The sequence below is a fragment of the Vicugna pacos genome, chromosome 19, assembly GCF_048564905.1.
Source record: "Vicugna pacos chromosome 19, VicPac4, whole genome shotgun sequence".
Lineage (NCBI taxonomy): Eukaryota > Metazoa > Chordata > Mammalia > Artiodactyla > Camelidae > Vicugna > Vicugna pacos.
In genome coordinates this window covers 28,229,338-28,243,599 of record NC_133005.1, presented here as the reverse complement: position 1 = coordinate 28,243,599, position 14,262 = coordinate 28,229,338, and the positions used below count along the sequence as shown (strand labels likewise).

The window sequence follows — 14,262 nt, the reverse complement described above, 5'->3', positions numbered from 1 at the left end:
CACACCCACAGGTTGGGACACACACCTTAAAAACAAAACACAAGGAAGGAAGAAAACAGCTGGAGTAGTTAGGCTGTTTGTCCACAGCTGGAGAACCAGAAGAAGCCTGGCTCTAAAGCCCATGTGCCCCCTCACACCCTCTGCTCCTGAAATGTAACATCACTCGTCCCAAAACTCAGCTTGGCTCCCCACTGCCCCTCCTTTGCTCTCGCTCCTCTCTAGTTTGAAATGTCCTAAAAGTCTTTTCCTTTTAAGGTTCAGCTCAAATCCTGTCTCATCCACAAAACTGTTACAGGAGACTCGAGGAGCAGACGGCTTCCCCCGCCCCTCGGACTCCTCCGGCCCCCGCAGCAGCAACAGCGGCAGCAGGAGCGCCTGGGGCCCACGCTTCTGCTGGCACTTCCACCCATGCTCACCCCACGCTATGTCCTGCACGGAGCAGGTGCCTATGAGAGACATCTGCCAAATGACTGGACTTTCTCCAGTGAATCTTGGTCAACTGCAAACCACGGACACCTGTACTGTGCCCACGGAAGTCTGAAGTTTGTAGGGAAGATGGTGGCTGTGAGACACTAAAAACGTCAATACCTGACCCTGTTATTTAAGGTTTTGTTGTTGCAGACTTGGCAAAGTATATGAGATATTTAGTCATTACTGATCTGATAGTCAATGTCATCAAATGCCTGAGAAATAAGCATTCAATTCAAGTCAACAAATATTTTCTGAGGTTCCCAATGGGTGTTGGACATCCAAGTTTAATGGAGGTCGGATAGGGTGAGGTGACAAATTGTTTATGACTTAGGAGAGAAGACTGCATAAAGGAGAGACAAAAAAGAGGTGGTTTTGTTCCAAGTCACTTCAGGCCTGTGAGGCGGCTTCATCTGGCAGGGCGGAGCCTGCATGCTGGCATGGAGCACCGCTCACAAATGCATCCCTCACTCCCACCCCGCCCTGACTCTCTGAGCAACACTGAGGCTGCTGAGCACTAATGGCCCTGAATGTTTGCCAGTGCCCAGCAAAACGGCCTTGGCATCAAGGAGACAGATGTTTGTCAGGGCACGGCAGGGGCCCTGTGCCTGTGGCACACGGAGGCACCGTGAAAGCTGGGGAGAGTGGCTGCAGAGATCTCTCTCGTCATTCCTAATCAGTTTCACACCCTTTCAATGCTGATAATAGATAATATTGTGGGAAGCAGGCCAGGTTTCCTAACGGCTACACGAAAGCTGCTTCCTGACCCCCAACAGCTTATTCTGGTCTCCCTCAAACAAAACAAAGCAACCCCCCAAAACAAAGCCTATTTCAGCTTCACCTCAAAAGAAGTACCTGATGGTGCCAATGCCCTGGTCTGCTAAGACAACTCCTGGGATATCTGGCAAGGAGGATGCTCTCAGGAAAAGGACTGCCTGGCTTAAAAGTTACAGAAGAATTCCTAAGGAAGCTAGGAAGAGCTAGCTACAGCAGCAGCTTTTACTTACTGAGCAAGGTACTTCACATACTTAGAGCTCAGTCTTCTAACAGCACTGAAAGAGAGGTGTCATTTCCATTTTACCAAAGCTCAGAGAGGTCAACTCATTTATCCAAGGTCTCAGAGCTAGGAAATGGCAGAGTTCAAATTCAAATCCAGGCTTATCCGACCCCTACCTCCCGCGCACCTTTTCTACCTGGCTGCTGCTGCTCTCCACAAAAGACAGTTGCTGACCAACCTCTCACTGCGCTTTTAATCCATTCCATTTTCAAAAAATGGCAGAGTTACCAAAGTGCGTTCATCCGAACCTCAGGGAAAATGTCAAGCTGAGGAGATTTGAGAAATTGACTTTGGACTTTACTGATAACCACGTTATAGCTAAGAGACTGGAGCTACCTGAGGCACGGTGACAAGGTATGGCTGGGCAGTGATTTAGAGGTGGTGCCTGCATTACAATTCTAGTTTCTCTGACTCCAGATGCTTCCTCTACCACCCCTGAAAAGCTCCTTCAGCAGGTAACATGGGGGATTCTGTTAGAGCTGGAGTTCTAATTGTCTCATGGCTGTTTCCCTATGAAAGTCTAGGGAAAGTTCAATTTGTTTCTAACTATCATTCAGACAAAGAGAAAGAATATATTACTCTGGCATTTTAACAATCACTAAGTGTCCACCATGTACAAGTTACCATAAAGAGAAGAAAAGATGAAAAAGGAAAGTTTAATCAAACAATAAAATAAAGAGGGTGAAGTGTGTGGAATGAAAGGACTGTGTGTGGAACATGCTAGTATCTTAAGTCCAGCCTCAGAATTTAGAGTCTGCCATTTACCTTGTAGTATCACCATATAAAACAAGAAAGTCCCAGTCAATCAATTCAATCAATCAACAAACATCTGAGGACTCACTAGGTTTAGGGAGCAAAGGGAAATCACAAGAGTGATAAACACGGTCACCCCTCTACTGGTATTCATAAATGGAGGTTTATTTTGGGAAAGGGGATGGATGGATGAGACGGGATGAAGAGAAACAGGGCAAAGACAACAAGATCACTGTCTTTCCCCTAGGCTCTAGTTTTTCACCCTGGCCTGAGGCCTGAGGCAAGATGCTAGGGTAATGCCCATACACACAGCTCTTCTGCATGGCTGGACTGCCCCATCACAGATGGGAGGGGGTGCTGGAATGGGCTCTCCCACCAGTGAGGTTCAAAAGCAAAAAGAAGGTGATACAGCAAATCAAGATCACAAGGAAAATGAGCCTACTACAGTCTTTGAAAAAAGCAAGAAAAGGATCATTTTGCAGTGTGACCAAAGACTGAGGAATGTCTTGTAGGGAAGAGAATACATATCGGACATTAACCAACAGACACAAAAACCTGCCCTGATTAAAGAGACAGATGAGAAAGCTGCACAGGCCAGAGATGGTAGAGGGCAAAACAGAAGCAGGTGAAAAATACAGGAGGAAGGATAACCCCCTAGGTAAGTACGGCCCCGCAAGAAAAAACATCTAGCAGGTTTCATTTCCCTCAGCAACGATCAGCACAAGACAATGCGGGTCAGTCACTTTGAAACTGGTGTGCAGGCTTTGCCACAATGCACTCAGCATCTCTTCTCTAGGTCTCCAAGTGTCACCTGGATTCAGTGACTCCCAGTGCCCTTGTAGCTCTTATCCCCGTAACCACTGTTCCTGCCAGTGCTTCCCCAGGACTACAGAAGCCAGCAAGACACACTCTGCCAACACACTACCAAGTCACAGCACTGTACTGTGGTCAGATTTTCGAAGAGAAGCTCTCGTCAAGGGTACTTGTGCTATCACTCAGTCTCCCGGTGAGACTTGGATCAATCGTACAATCCATCCTCCTAAGGGACTTCACACCCATTAGAAGAGCAGTTATAACCACTGGCGGACTGTCAACTGTTCTGCTCTTACAGTATGTTAGGTGGCACATGAAGGTGGATGGCACCCCTGCCCCTGTCTGTCCTGTGGGGAGACAGAAGGTGCACAAGGGACCAAAATGGAGCGCGAAGCAATAGTTGGCAAAAGATAGGCAGGGATACATACATGTTTCTCTCCTTCAATCTTCTTGTCGGCCACCTGCATTGCATCCAGATATTTAAAATGCAATTCCATCAATCTGTCGACCTGAAAGAGAGAGATTTCACAGGCGTGAGTGAAAAGGAAAGAGAATATCAAGGCAAGAGAAGAGCAGAGCTCCTATTCATCTCCCTGTCACCCCTGACAAAGCAAGAGCCGCTCTACCACTTCTTGCCCTGGATCTGAGCTTTGCTTAGGACCACGCAGGAAGGGATCAAAGGGCTGGGGCAGAACAAAGCAAACACTTGGCATGGAGGCAGTTTGAACACAGACCCATTTCCAAAGGACACTACGCATTCCCAGCCCTTCAAGGATTCCCATGAATTCAAGTTGTTACAAACAAACAAATAAATAAAAATTCAAGTCCCTTCTTACAAAGAGAAGGAGCCTGAAGTTACATACTTGATATTCACTTAGAACTTTACAGAAATTTCTTTTTTCAAACTGAAACCTTTCATGTTCAGATTCTGCCCCAGAGCTGATCTTTTTTTAAAAACGTCTGAGTAAAATCTCTTTCGTTGCTTTTGAGTCAGAAGAGAGTGCAAGAAAAACTCCTTCAGCAAGTAAAAAAAGGCCCTGACTTTTGCTTAGCAATAACCTAAAAATCAGTTTTAAACTTCAAACGTGGCCTGAGGAACAACTCAGCAGGTTTGAAAAAGTTCCATTTATTCCCCCCCAAGATTTCCAAAAGATTGAAAGAACACTATCTTTTTTACCAGGCTGGCACCACCATGGAACTTGGCAACCCTGGTATTTCCCCAGGAGCTGATGCTGATTAACAGCAGATGTTGCTTCAACCTGGCATCAGACAGTCCAGGAAGGCTGTGCCCAAATCTTCCCTGGGTAACAATGATGACCCTAAGATCTTATATACTTCAGTTTACAAAGTATTCTCATATCCATCATTTTTTTTAAACTTTAGAAAAACTTGGTAAGGTAGGCAGGGAAGACAGACAGCAATCCTAATTTTAAAGATGAGGAAACTGAAGAACAGACATTAGATGATGTCACCAGGGTGACATGATTGCTAAGATGTTCTGCCTCCTAACCTGATGGCCTCTCTCTCACTTTTTTTAAACAACTGAATTTATTCATGTTAATCACATGGGAGCAATTGATTTCACTGCATGTTAAGAATTTCTAAAGCACTGACTTGGTCTTTTCCTCCTCATCTTAATGATCCTACAGAGATGGATTCAAAATATTTGGGGTCAAGAATGTCTTCGAAATGAAAAAAATAAAAATAAAACAAAAACAAAAACCAAAAAACAAACAAAAAGAATGTCTTTGAAAAGCTCATCACAGTTTTGTACCCTTGTCTCCTCCCCTCATAAAAGTACATACACATAGACAAAATATATAATATTTTAGGTTCTTTATGGACACCTAACATCAGCACATGGAACTCAGGACGAGATTCTTTGGCTTTTAAGATAGAGGTCTATCTGCTCATACTCCTTTCAAACTCTAACCTGATGGCCTCTTCACCATGCTATATTATAGTGAGGGTAGAAAAAATGGTTACAGGTAGGCTCAAAGAGATAGTCTTAAATGTCTCTCCAAAGTAGGAAAACATTTCAGCCTCACCTTGGACAAGGGAAGGAAAGAAATTATTTTAAGTTAAAAAGAGGGCTTTGGTTCTTAATTTTATTCATCTGAACTATCTACTTATGTTTAGTGTGATAAAATACATGGGTTTTCTGGACTCAGGCAGCCTGGGTTCAAATCCTAGCTCTGCTTCTTGTTACTGGTATGACCTTGGGCAAGTCACAGAATGTCTCTTAGCTTCAATTTCCTTATCCGTAAATGTGAATAATACTGTAGTACCCAATCCACAGTAGTCACTCAATAAATCATAGTTCTTATTACTGTTAAAAAATCCTATGGTTTGGCAATTCTACCTAATAAAACTGAAAAGTGAAAAAAAAAACTTATGGTTTGGTACTGTAGAAAACAACGCAAAATATCTAATCTCGTTTACACGATCATTTGCATGTTCTGTAGCCCATCTAGGGCAGGCTCTACCATTTTCTATCATCATGTCATTTTCATCATCACTACCATCAACACCACCTAATAAGACTTCACTTAATCTTCCTCTCATTGACTCTTCAAAATGGGTATTAACATCTCCATTTTAAAGCCAGGGAAAGTAAGGCTCGGAGTGGCACACATCTTGAAAGTAGCAAAACCAGGTTCAAATCCAGACATGTGAATCCAAAGCCTATGCTCTCATTCATTTGTTAGGCTGTGCAAGCTCCCTCTCCCCCAACCAAAATCCTATCATAATCCACTCTCATTGGGTCTAAAAATCCCCCTAAAGTGCTAGTTGATACCGACCTGAGGTTTTACTACTTCCAGGGGAATGCATTTGAAGACGAGAGACAGAATAACCAGAGAAACCTCTGAGAGCCACAGCAACGGGGCCCAGATGCTGGAGGAGATATTTTAGGACAGGAACTCTCAACCCAGCACCCCTCAGATCGCATTAGATAGAGTCCTTTTATCCTCGCTGGTCCTGGTCCCATCTTTACAGTCCAACAAGCACCTACCTTCTCACTGTCATTTTCAGTGAATTTATTCAGAAGCCGAGTTCGCTGCTGCCCTCTCAGGTTCCGCAGGAGGGAAGCCAGGATCGAACAGACATGCTCTGGGTTGAGAAGGAGAAAAGAGAACACGCTGTGATCAGAGCAGTAATTATTACCTCTCTTCAAGCCTGGTCTGGTTCTATTGAAGGAGGAATAAGCAGGCCTTCCCTGACTGCTGCTATTGATTAATAAGACAAGAACCTAAACTGTCAATGGAACACTGAACTGACTTTCACATCGGGCACAAGAAACATATTCAAAAGGGACGATATCCTCAAGGACAACTTGAGCAAGTGAATTGAAAGATAGAATTTCTATTCTGCCTAGAATTAATTGATTTTCATTGTCCACAAGAGCACCGCAAACGAATCCCCCCATTTACAGAAATAACCTGTGAATAGAGTATGAATACTAGCCATACACATGCATAATGAACAAATAAGACATGTTCTATCATACTCTCAAATTACCTTATAACCTTCCCAAGTAAGTATCCCAGAATTAAGTAAGAAATATGATGAGGTCCCAGTGCTAGCATTTACATTCTGGTGCAGCTAGAACCCCTTCAAGTTTAAAAGCAGCTGATCAGTAAGTACTTCAAAATGGTAACAATGTTTTTTAAGTTCACATAACCTGTGGGCTTCTATTATGAGATACTATTTTTTCTACCCAGAAAAGAAGAGAGTAATTGAAGGGTTTACTACACGTTTCAGCTGTAAAGAGATTCTTTTCTTTAAAAAGAATTTTTAAAAATCAAGAATAATGACCTTGAAAAGGAGATGGCAGAAGTCTAGCCAAGGAGAAATGGCAGAGTAAAGTTTATTTTGAAATAAGATGCCCAGAGCATGGGCAACAAATATTCTATTTGAAAACTGACTGAAGAACATCGCCATATGCCAAAGTTCCCTTGAAGTCTCAAAAAAGTCACTTGACTGTTAAAGCCACAAGTAAGCATTCTTATGGTAGCACAGATATAATTTTGTATTTGTTTTTCTCCTCACTTATATCAGAAGCATTTCCCCCCACTTCATTTCTCTAATCTCTTAATGCTAGAGCTATTCCGCCCTTAGACTTCTATTTTCTATCTTCCGTCACCTCCCTAGTCCCACAGCTTTAAAAACCACTTACACATGCTGACAGCTCTCAAACGTGTGTCTATAGGCCAGTTCTATTCTCTGAACATGGATTCATGCATTCATCTGTCTATCTGCTCTCTCCACTTGGTTGTCTAACAGGTCCTTTAAACTCCACAAGTCCAAAACCAAGCTCCTAACCTTCCTTCTCAAACCTGTTCCCCACCATCTTTTCCACTGAGTTAATGGCAACCAGGTTTTCCAGATTCTCAAGCCAAAAACAGTGGCGATATCCTTGATTCTCATCTTTCTCACATGTCCCACAGAAGACCTGTCAGCTTTAAATTACATTCAGAATTCTATCTCCTCTTACTACTGTCCCCACTGCCATTACTCTGGTCCACATCACCATCATCTCTTGCTTGGAATATTCAACAGCCTACTGTGGGTCTCTCCATTTTCACCCTTGCCTCCTCTGGCCTAATCTCCATAGAGCAGCCAGAAAACCTAAGTCAGGTCCTGTCATTCCCCTGGGTAAAACCCTCCAATGACTCCTCAACTCACTCAGACTAAGTGCTGTTTCTAACGTCAGGCAGGCTCCTGCGCTGGAGCCTCTGTACTCGCTCTTTCCCCTGCCTGAAATGCCCCTCACCAGAGTATATGCATGGCTCAGTCTTCAAGTCTAGTTTTACTCAACTGTCATCTTCTCAGTAAGGATTTTCCTCAACCACCCTGTTTAAAAATGCAATGCCCCAACACCACCAAGTCTTATCTGCTTTATTTTACTCTTCAGCATGCATTATCTTCTCAAATACTGTATAATTTACTTATTTGTTTTGTTCACTGCCTCCCTTCAATTAGAAAAAAGCTTCTTGAAGGCAGGAATTTTACTCTGCTTTGTTCATTGGTATATCCCTGGTCCCATGATGCCTGGCATATAGTCGGTGTTTTGGAAATACTTGATGAATGAATGGGAAGAAAACAGGCTCTCAATACAACTTTTGGGTGGTGGGGCATGGGGTGGGGCAGGACAAACAAACCACTCTTGAATTCTAGGTATTTTTCAAATACCTCTGAATAGCTTTCACCTTTTAGTATATAATGCATATCCTAGGTTCAGCATCTTTGCATTGGTAGTATGCTCTCCAACTATCAGTTACCGAATGGTCCTTAAAGATATTTTGCATTTGGGAGTAAGGAGATGGCTTTTTCTTAGGGAGCCATCAGTTTCAATAAAATATCTCTAATCAGTAGATATAATTTTTTAAGTACAAAGTTTTTCTTAAAATATGCTATGGACAGAGATATTATTTACCCTCTCAAGACCCCAGGTTCACCTCAATATCCTTCTTTTAACTTTTGTTGTGAAGCTGGGATTGAGGTGGTATAACCTCCATTCTGAACAAAAGGAAAGGGCAGGGAGCAGGAGCAGGATGAGATGAAGGTACAAACTGGAGAGTGCCCAGAACAAGACCTATCTTCACAGGAAGGCAAAACACATCATGAACCCAGGGTAAGGGCAGTGAATCAAGACAGCTTAGCTCAGGGTGAGAAAGTAGAGTAAGCAAGGGACGTCTTTGGAGGCTCATGTCAGGCAAAGTCCTGTGACCTCTGTGTATGTCCAGGAGAGAAGATCAGAGGAAGGAAGAGCGGGAGACATAATCAGTTCTGCAATCTCGGGCCAAGCCACTGGATGTGGCTCTGACCTCTTCAGGTGGTGAACAATGTGGGACAGGCCATAATAAATGCAGTGAATTTTAACAAGCTTAGTTCTGAAACTTTGAAATTACTCTGCATGACAACTGGCAACAGCCTCCATGTATATATATGACAATCTGACAACCACAGAGGAAGAAAAAAAAAATCAGCCAGAGAGTTTTCATAGATTATCTGGGCCAAATCTCTTATTGTATAGATGGAAAAATCAAGGCCCAGAAAATGTCTTGTCCACACAGCTAATTAGTGAAAGAAGTAGAACTCAAACTTCAGATTACTCACTCAGTCATTTACTGACTATTTATCTCTGTGCCTGGCAAGCACTTGGTGATCAGGGCCCCCAAACAACATAGTATCCCTAACCTTAAGGAGCTCCTTGTTTAGTGGGGACAACAAAACAATCATCACAGTGCAGTGTGACAAGTTCCATCACTGAGGTAGGCAGAGGGGGTCTGGGGAGCACAGAGGACCTATAAGAATACCCACTGGTGGTAACAAACAATTGAAAATCTTAAAACAAAATGTAACAGTCATAGCTGACAATTAGGTAGAGAAGAGAGAGCACTCCAGGCAGAAGGAACAATACATGTAAAGGCCAGTTGGATGGAGTGTCACATATACATGGGGGAGGAGAGGTCAGTCGGGTGTGGAAAGGCTGCATCATAGAGAAAAGTTGACAAGGATCTATCGATGAATTTTAAGCTTGAGAGGGACAAGATTAGACATGAGTTTAGACCAATCCTTGGCAGCTGAATTTCTTTAGAGATCGGTATCAGGAAAATGCTTCTCTTTCTTGATGAATTTTTTGTGCTTTTTATCTGGGTTCCTTCTTTGCCTTGGCTACAAGGAAGCTCAAAGATGAGTTTACGCTCAACCAGAGGAAGCAATTTCTTTCACTGTTTTATTACTGATTCTCTCTATCCTCCACCAAAGATTTTAAAATAAAAGCAATGGATGCATGTGGTAAAAACCAAAGAATACAAAAAGGTATAAATGTCCTCGACAAATATTTATTAAGCATGCACTAATGTTTTTCATTTCCCATAGTCTTCTCACTACCCTTTTCATCTCTTCAAAGGGGCAAAAAAATCTACTAAGTATCTTGTGTATATTTACAGATGAGGGGAAGAAATATATATATACACACACACATACATACACATACACAAATATTCTCTACTATACCTTTCTATATCAGCACACAGTTCTTCTTCTTCTTCTTTTTAAAGTGGCTATCTAGAATTTCATTGAACTCATTTATTATAATTTAACTAATGTTCCAATCATGGGTATTTTAGGTGGTTTTCAGTTTTTGGTTGTTTGGTTTTTGCTATTAGAAACAATGCTGCAATGAATATCCACCTACACGTATTCTGGCATGTATACCTTTATTTCTGGCCTGGCTACACTTCTGCATGCACAGTCTTATGGCAAATTCCTAGCAGCAGAATTGGTGAGTCAAAGCTATCAACATATAAAATACTGAAACACTGACAAACTGTCTTCCAAGAGGGCTGTATCAATTATACTTCCACTCTCAGTATGTGTCTGTGCAAGTTATGTATGTACATAACACACACATATGTACACACACATACATCACACATATATACACACACACATACTGAGAGTGGAAGTATAATTTTATATACATATTGTAAAAGAGTATCTGTTATCCCATATCCTCACCCAGGTTGGATATCACTCAATTTAGAAATTACGATGAACTGGTAGGTGAAAAATTGGATCTTGTTTTGATTAGCATGGTTTTCTTCTTGTTATGAGTAAGGTTAGACATGTTTTCTAATGTTTACTGACCATTTATATTGCCTTCTGTGTGAACTGCCTGGCTTTACTCCTTTGCCAATTTCATTTCTATGAGCTCTTTGTAAATGAAGAATATTACTTTTTTGTCTTATACTTTGCAAATATTTTCCCCAATTTGACATTTGGCTTTTGACGAATTCTTATTCAGAGCTAAGATTTAGTATCCCCACACTGTTTTGCTGTAAGTTGCTCCAAATTCCTATTTGAAAGTAAGCAGGGTACAATAATAACTGTCACCACTTTATTGTCTATCGATGACAGTAGGCTTCTTTGACTCTGTACACAATTTTTGCATTGAATCCTCACTACTAAGCAATGAGAAAGGTACTACTCTCATTTCTGTTTTCTAATGCAGAATCCAAGTGTCAGAGAGGTTAATATACTTATTTAAGGTCATGCCCTTGAGTAAGTGATGGGAGCTAAGATTTGAACCCACGTTGTCTCAGTCCAACATGTAAGCTTTTCCTACTAAGTTACATGCTTCCCACATATAGAACATAATCATCAAAGCTTTTAAAGAAGGAAAATAAAAGAGATCAGAAACTAAACCACGCAAAACCTGAAAATGTGCTTCGTGTGGAGGCTTACTGTGTAAGGCACAAGGTAAATGTGGATTAACAAAAAATTCAATAGTTTTAATGAGAGGAAAATGAAGCAAAAGACCATATGGAGGTAAGACATGAATAACAACCCCTCTTCTCTCTTTTACTGAATTTATCTTTCCAAAAACAATTTCTAGCAGAGTCCAAATAAAGAAGAGACTGTGTTTTAGGCAGTTCCACAAATACTGAACCAGAACCCAATAATTTTCCTGTTTATTCTTGGTGGTTAAGATGGATGAGAAGGAGTTGCAAGAGAATGTTCTTTATATACCTGAACAAGATGGTGTATGGGGTCCTAGTGGCAGAGAGAGGGTATCAGGAGCTGTAGTTTTCAAAGAGGAAAATATAATATACAGAAGAATCATTTTTGGGTGGGGGGAAGTAGATCACATTAGCATGCATTTCCATAGTTCATCCCAGCCTGGAGCAGAAGATAACTTGATCAACTGCAGCAGTATACTAAGAATAGATGACATATACCAATTGTTTGGGATTTTAGGTAAAGGACAGGTGGTCTACTTCAGGAGACTCGAATCTCCCTGTGTTCCTTTCATCTCTCTCTCTCTCTCTCTGGGTGGTACGGATAGCTGTGGGTCACTGGTGCCTGTCAGATAGGAAAACACTTCACCCACCCCAAGTTTTACACACAAACACGGTTTCATTAGCCACTAATAAATGTAGCTTCCCCAGGAACAGATTTCAGCCCAAGGTGGTGTCAATTTTTCATGCACCAAGGAGATGGGGAGAGCTGCTGGCACAGAGAGCAGGGGAGATAACAGGTTTATCTGCTGGCCAGCACTGCTCAGCTGCTCTGTCATTTCGACAGGATAAAATGGAGGTGAAGGATGGCTATGGAGCTGTCAACACAGACGGGGTGGATGCGGTAGCTCCCACTGCAGAGAATAACCTCTAAGGCAGGGCCCAGGAAGAGCAGAACAAATGAGTGCACACACAAGAAAGGAATCCATAAGGCTCCAGAGAAGGGAAGGCTAATAAGCAAATCTACACTTTGAAGTCACTAGGTGAGGAGGCTGGGGTCTCGACAGAGTACTAAAGAGCCAGTATGAAAACTGTGTGCCCGTGTGAGTCCCTGCCTGCTGGATGTCTTGTTTAACAGTCAGACAACTAGCTGCCTCAGACACTAGTCAGTGAAACTGCCTAGAAGGGTGGTTCTGGCCCATTCTTCCCTCAGCTCAAATCTCTCCTTTCTCAAGAGCAATTAGCAATGGGTTAGAGTCCTGTGTATACGCAAGGGGGCTAAAAGTACGATTCTCTAGGGTCAGAGTTCTGTAATTTCAGAGCTAGAAGGAGAATTAGAAATGTTTGGTTCAATTTCTCTGGGATTTCAAGTACAGAAACAACAGTCCTGACAAAGGATGTGATTTCACTTCTGGTCAAAAGTATCTCTCTAGGCTCCTGAAATCTAGATCTGCAATTTGTCTTCTTTTTTTTTTCAATCATGACAAATACTTTTTAGAATTGGATGACCCCTTATATACATGTTATCCCCTCCGAAATATACACACAAATGTCACATATCCATGGAGTTACAGAGTGTTCCCATCTCTTAGGGATGGCTCCTTGGGTTCAGACCCATGGTCTCGTATACCTAAGCCAGAGGTCTTTCCAGAATGGCACAACCAGACTGTGGCAGTCACTCTAACTAGTTTTCTTACAGTGTGTGTGCCACTTTTGTTAAGAATGAGATGGAATAGCATTTTCCATCCTCATTCTTAAAAAAGTACGGTCCAAACCCAATAGGTTAACATCACTTCTCTCTGTAAGGAGAGCTATTTATCCACAGCCAGGCCTGTAAACAACTAGGCCTATCAGTGCTCTACTGCTAAGAGATACACCGAAAGGACTAACTCCCGGGCTAACCTGCTCCAGAAATGCCAACAAGTGAGTTAGTTAATTTATTGTGAATTTATTATGTGGGGCTTTAGGAACAGACAGGCTTGTATTCAAATTTTGCCTTAGGCACTCACTACCTGGTTAAACTAAACCATGGGCATACTGTTTAATCTCCGAATCTCAGGTCTCTTATTTGTAAAATGGGGCTGTCCTTCCATCTATAAAATCCACTGTGTCAAATGAGGTATGTGCACAGTAGGCACTCAACAGACATTAGTTTGAGATTCGCTGGACTGAAAAAGAGCATCACAAGAGATTCTCTCACTCATGCACCTGTCAGAGGTTACCATCTCACTCCTTCATATTGCATCCTGATCACATGGCCGCCACTGACCCACTGGACGTGCTCCGGTCAGCCTAGGTTATTCTAAATAGCTGCTGCTGAGAAAAGTAGGAACTTAGATCACTTGACTTCTTCAGCTGGCAGTGCTGTTTTCTACAACTCAAGATTTGTTCTAACCCTAAAATGGAGCAAGGCCAACTTCACTCAGACTCTTTAATCCCACAATAAATTAAAATAAAGAGCTTATGTGTGGCTGCCTATAAAGCCAAATAATACAAGATTCTGGGAGACCTGCAGACAGCCCTGAGGTGGGTAGTGGCTATTTACTAGTAAGCTGAAGGACACAGTGCATCTAAGCAGAGATGGTCCTTCCTTTTAATAAAAATAAATGTTCTTTGCCATGGTAATCATTTGCCTTTTGATCTTGCTGCAAGAACTGAAAACACAACACATGATCTGCAGAGGAAATGAAAAAGATCTTCTCCTTTTTGAGTTTTATAACCACAGAGCAACTAATTTCAGGGCACAAAGTGTTACAGACACCAGCCATCCCTTTACTCAAACTTCTGAGAACCTACTATGTGCCACGCAATGTACTCAGTCCTGGGACTGCCGAGATGAAAGGAGGTACCCACCTAGAGGAGCCCATCTGCATCGTCTTCTGAGCAAGGCTAAGAAATACAGCCACAATCGAGCTCACAGCTGAC

The 14,262-nt window shown here is 42.2% G+C and overlaps 1 protein-coding gene across 2 annotated transcripts in view; it reads right to left on the bottom strand.

Moving 5' to 3' along the window:
- The window catches only part of CTNNBL1 (catenin beta like 1), a 144,454-nt gene that overhangs the window by 20,513 nt on the left and 109,679 nt on the right, over window positions 1–14,262 (bottom strand). For both annotated transcript variants that reach the window (XM_006202556.3, XM_072944208.1), the window contains exons 12-13: window positions 6,105–6,202; window positions 3,520–3,600 (exon numbers count right to left, since the gene is read on the bottom strand). In XM_006202556.3, the coding sequence (XP_006202618.1) occupies window positions 3,520–3,600; window positions 6,105–6,202 (179 nt within the window). The remainder of the gene's footprint in view (window positions 1–3,519; window positions 3,601–6,104; window positions 6,203–14,262) is intronic.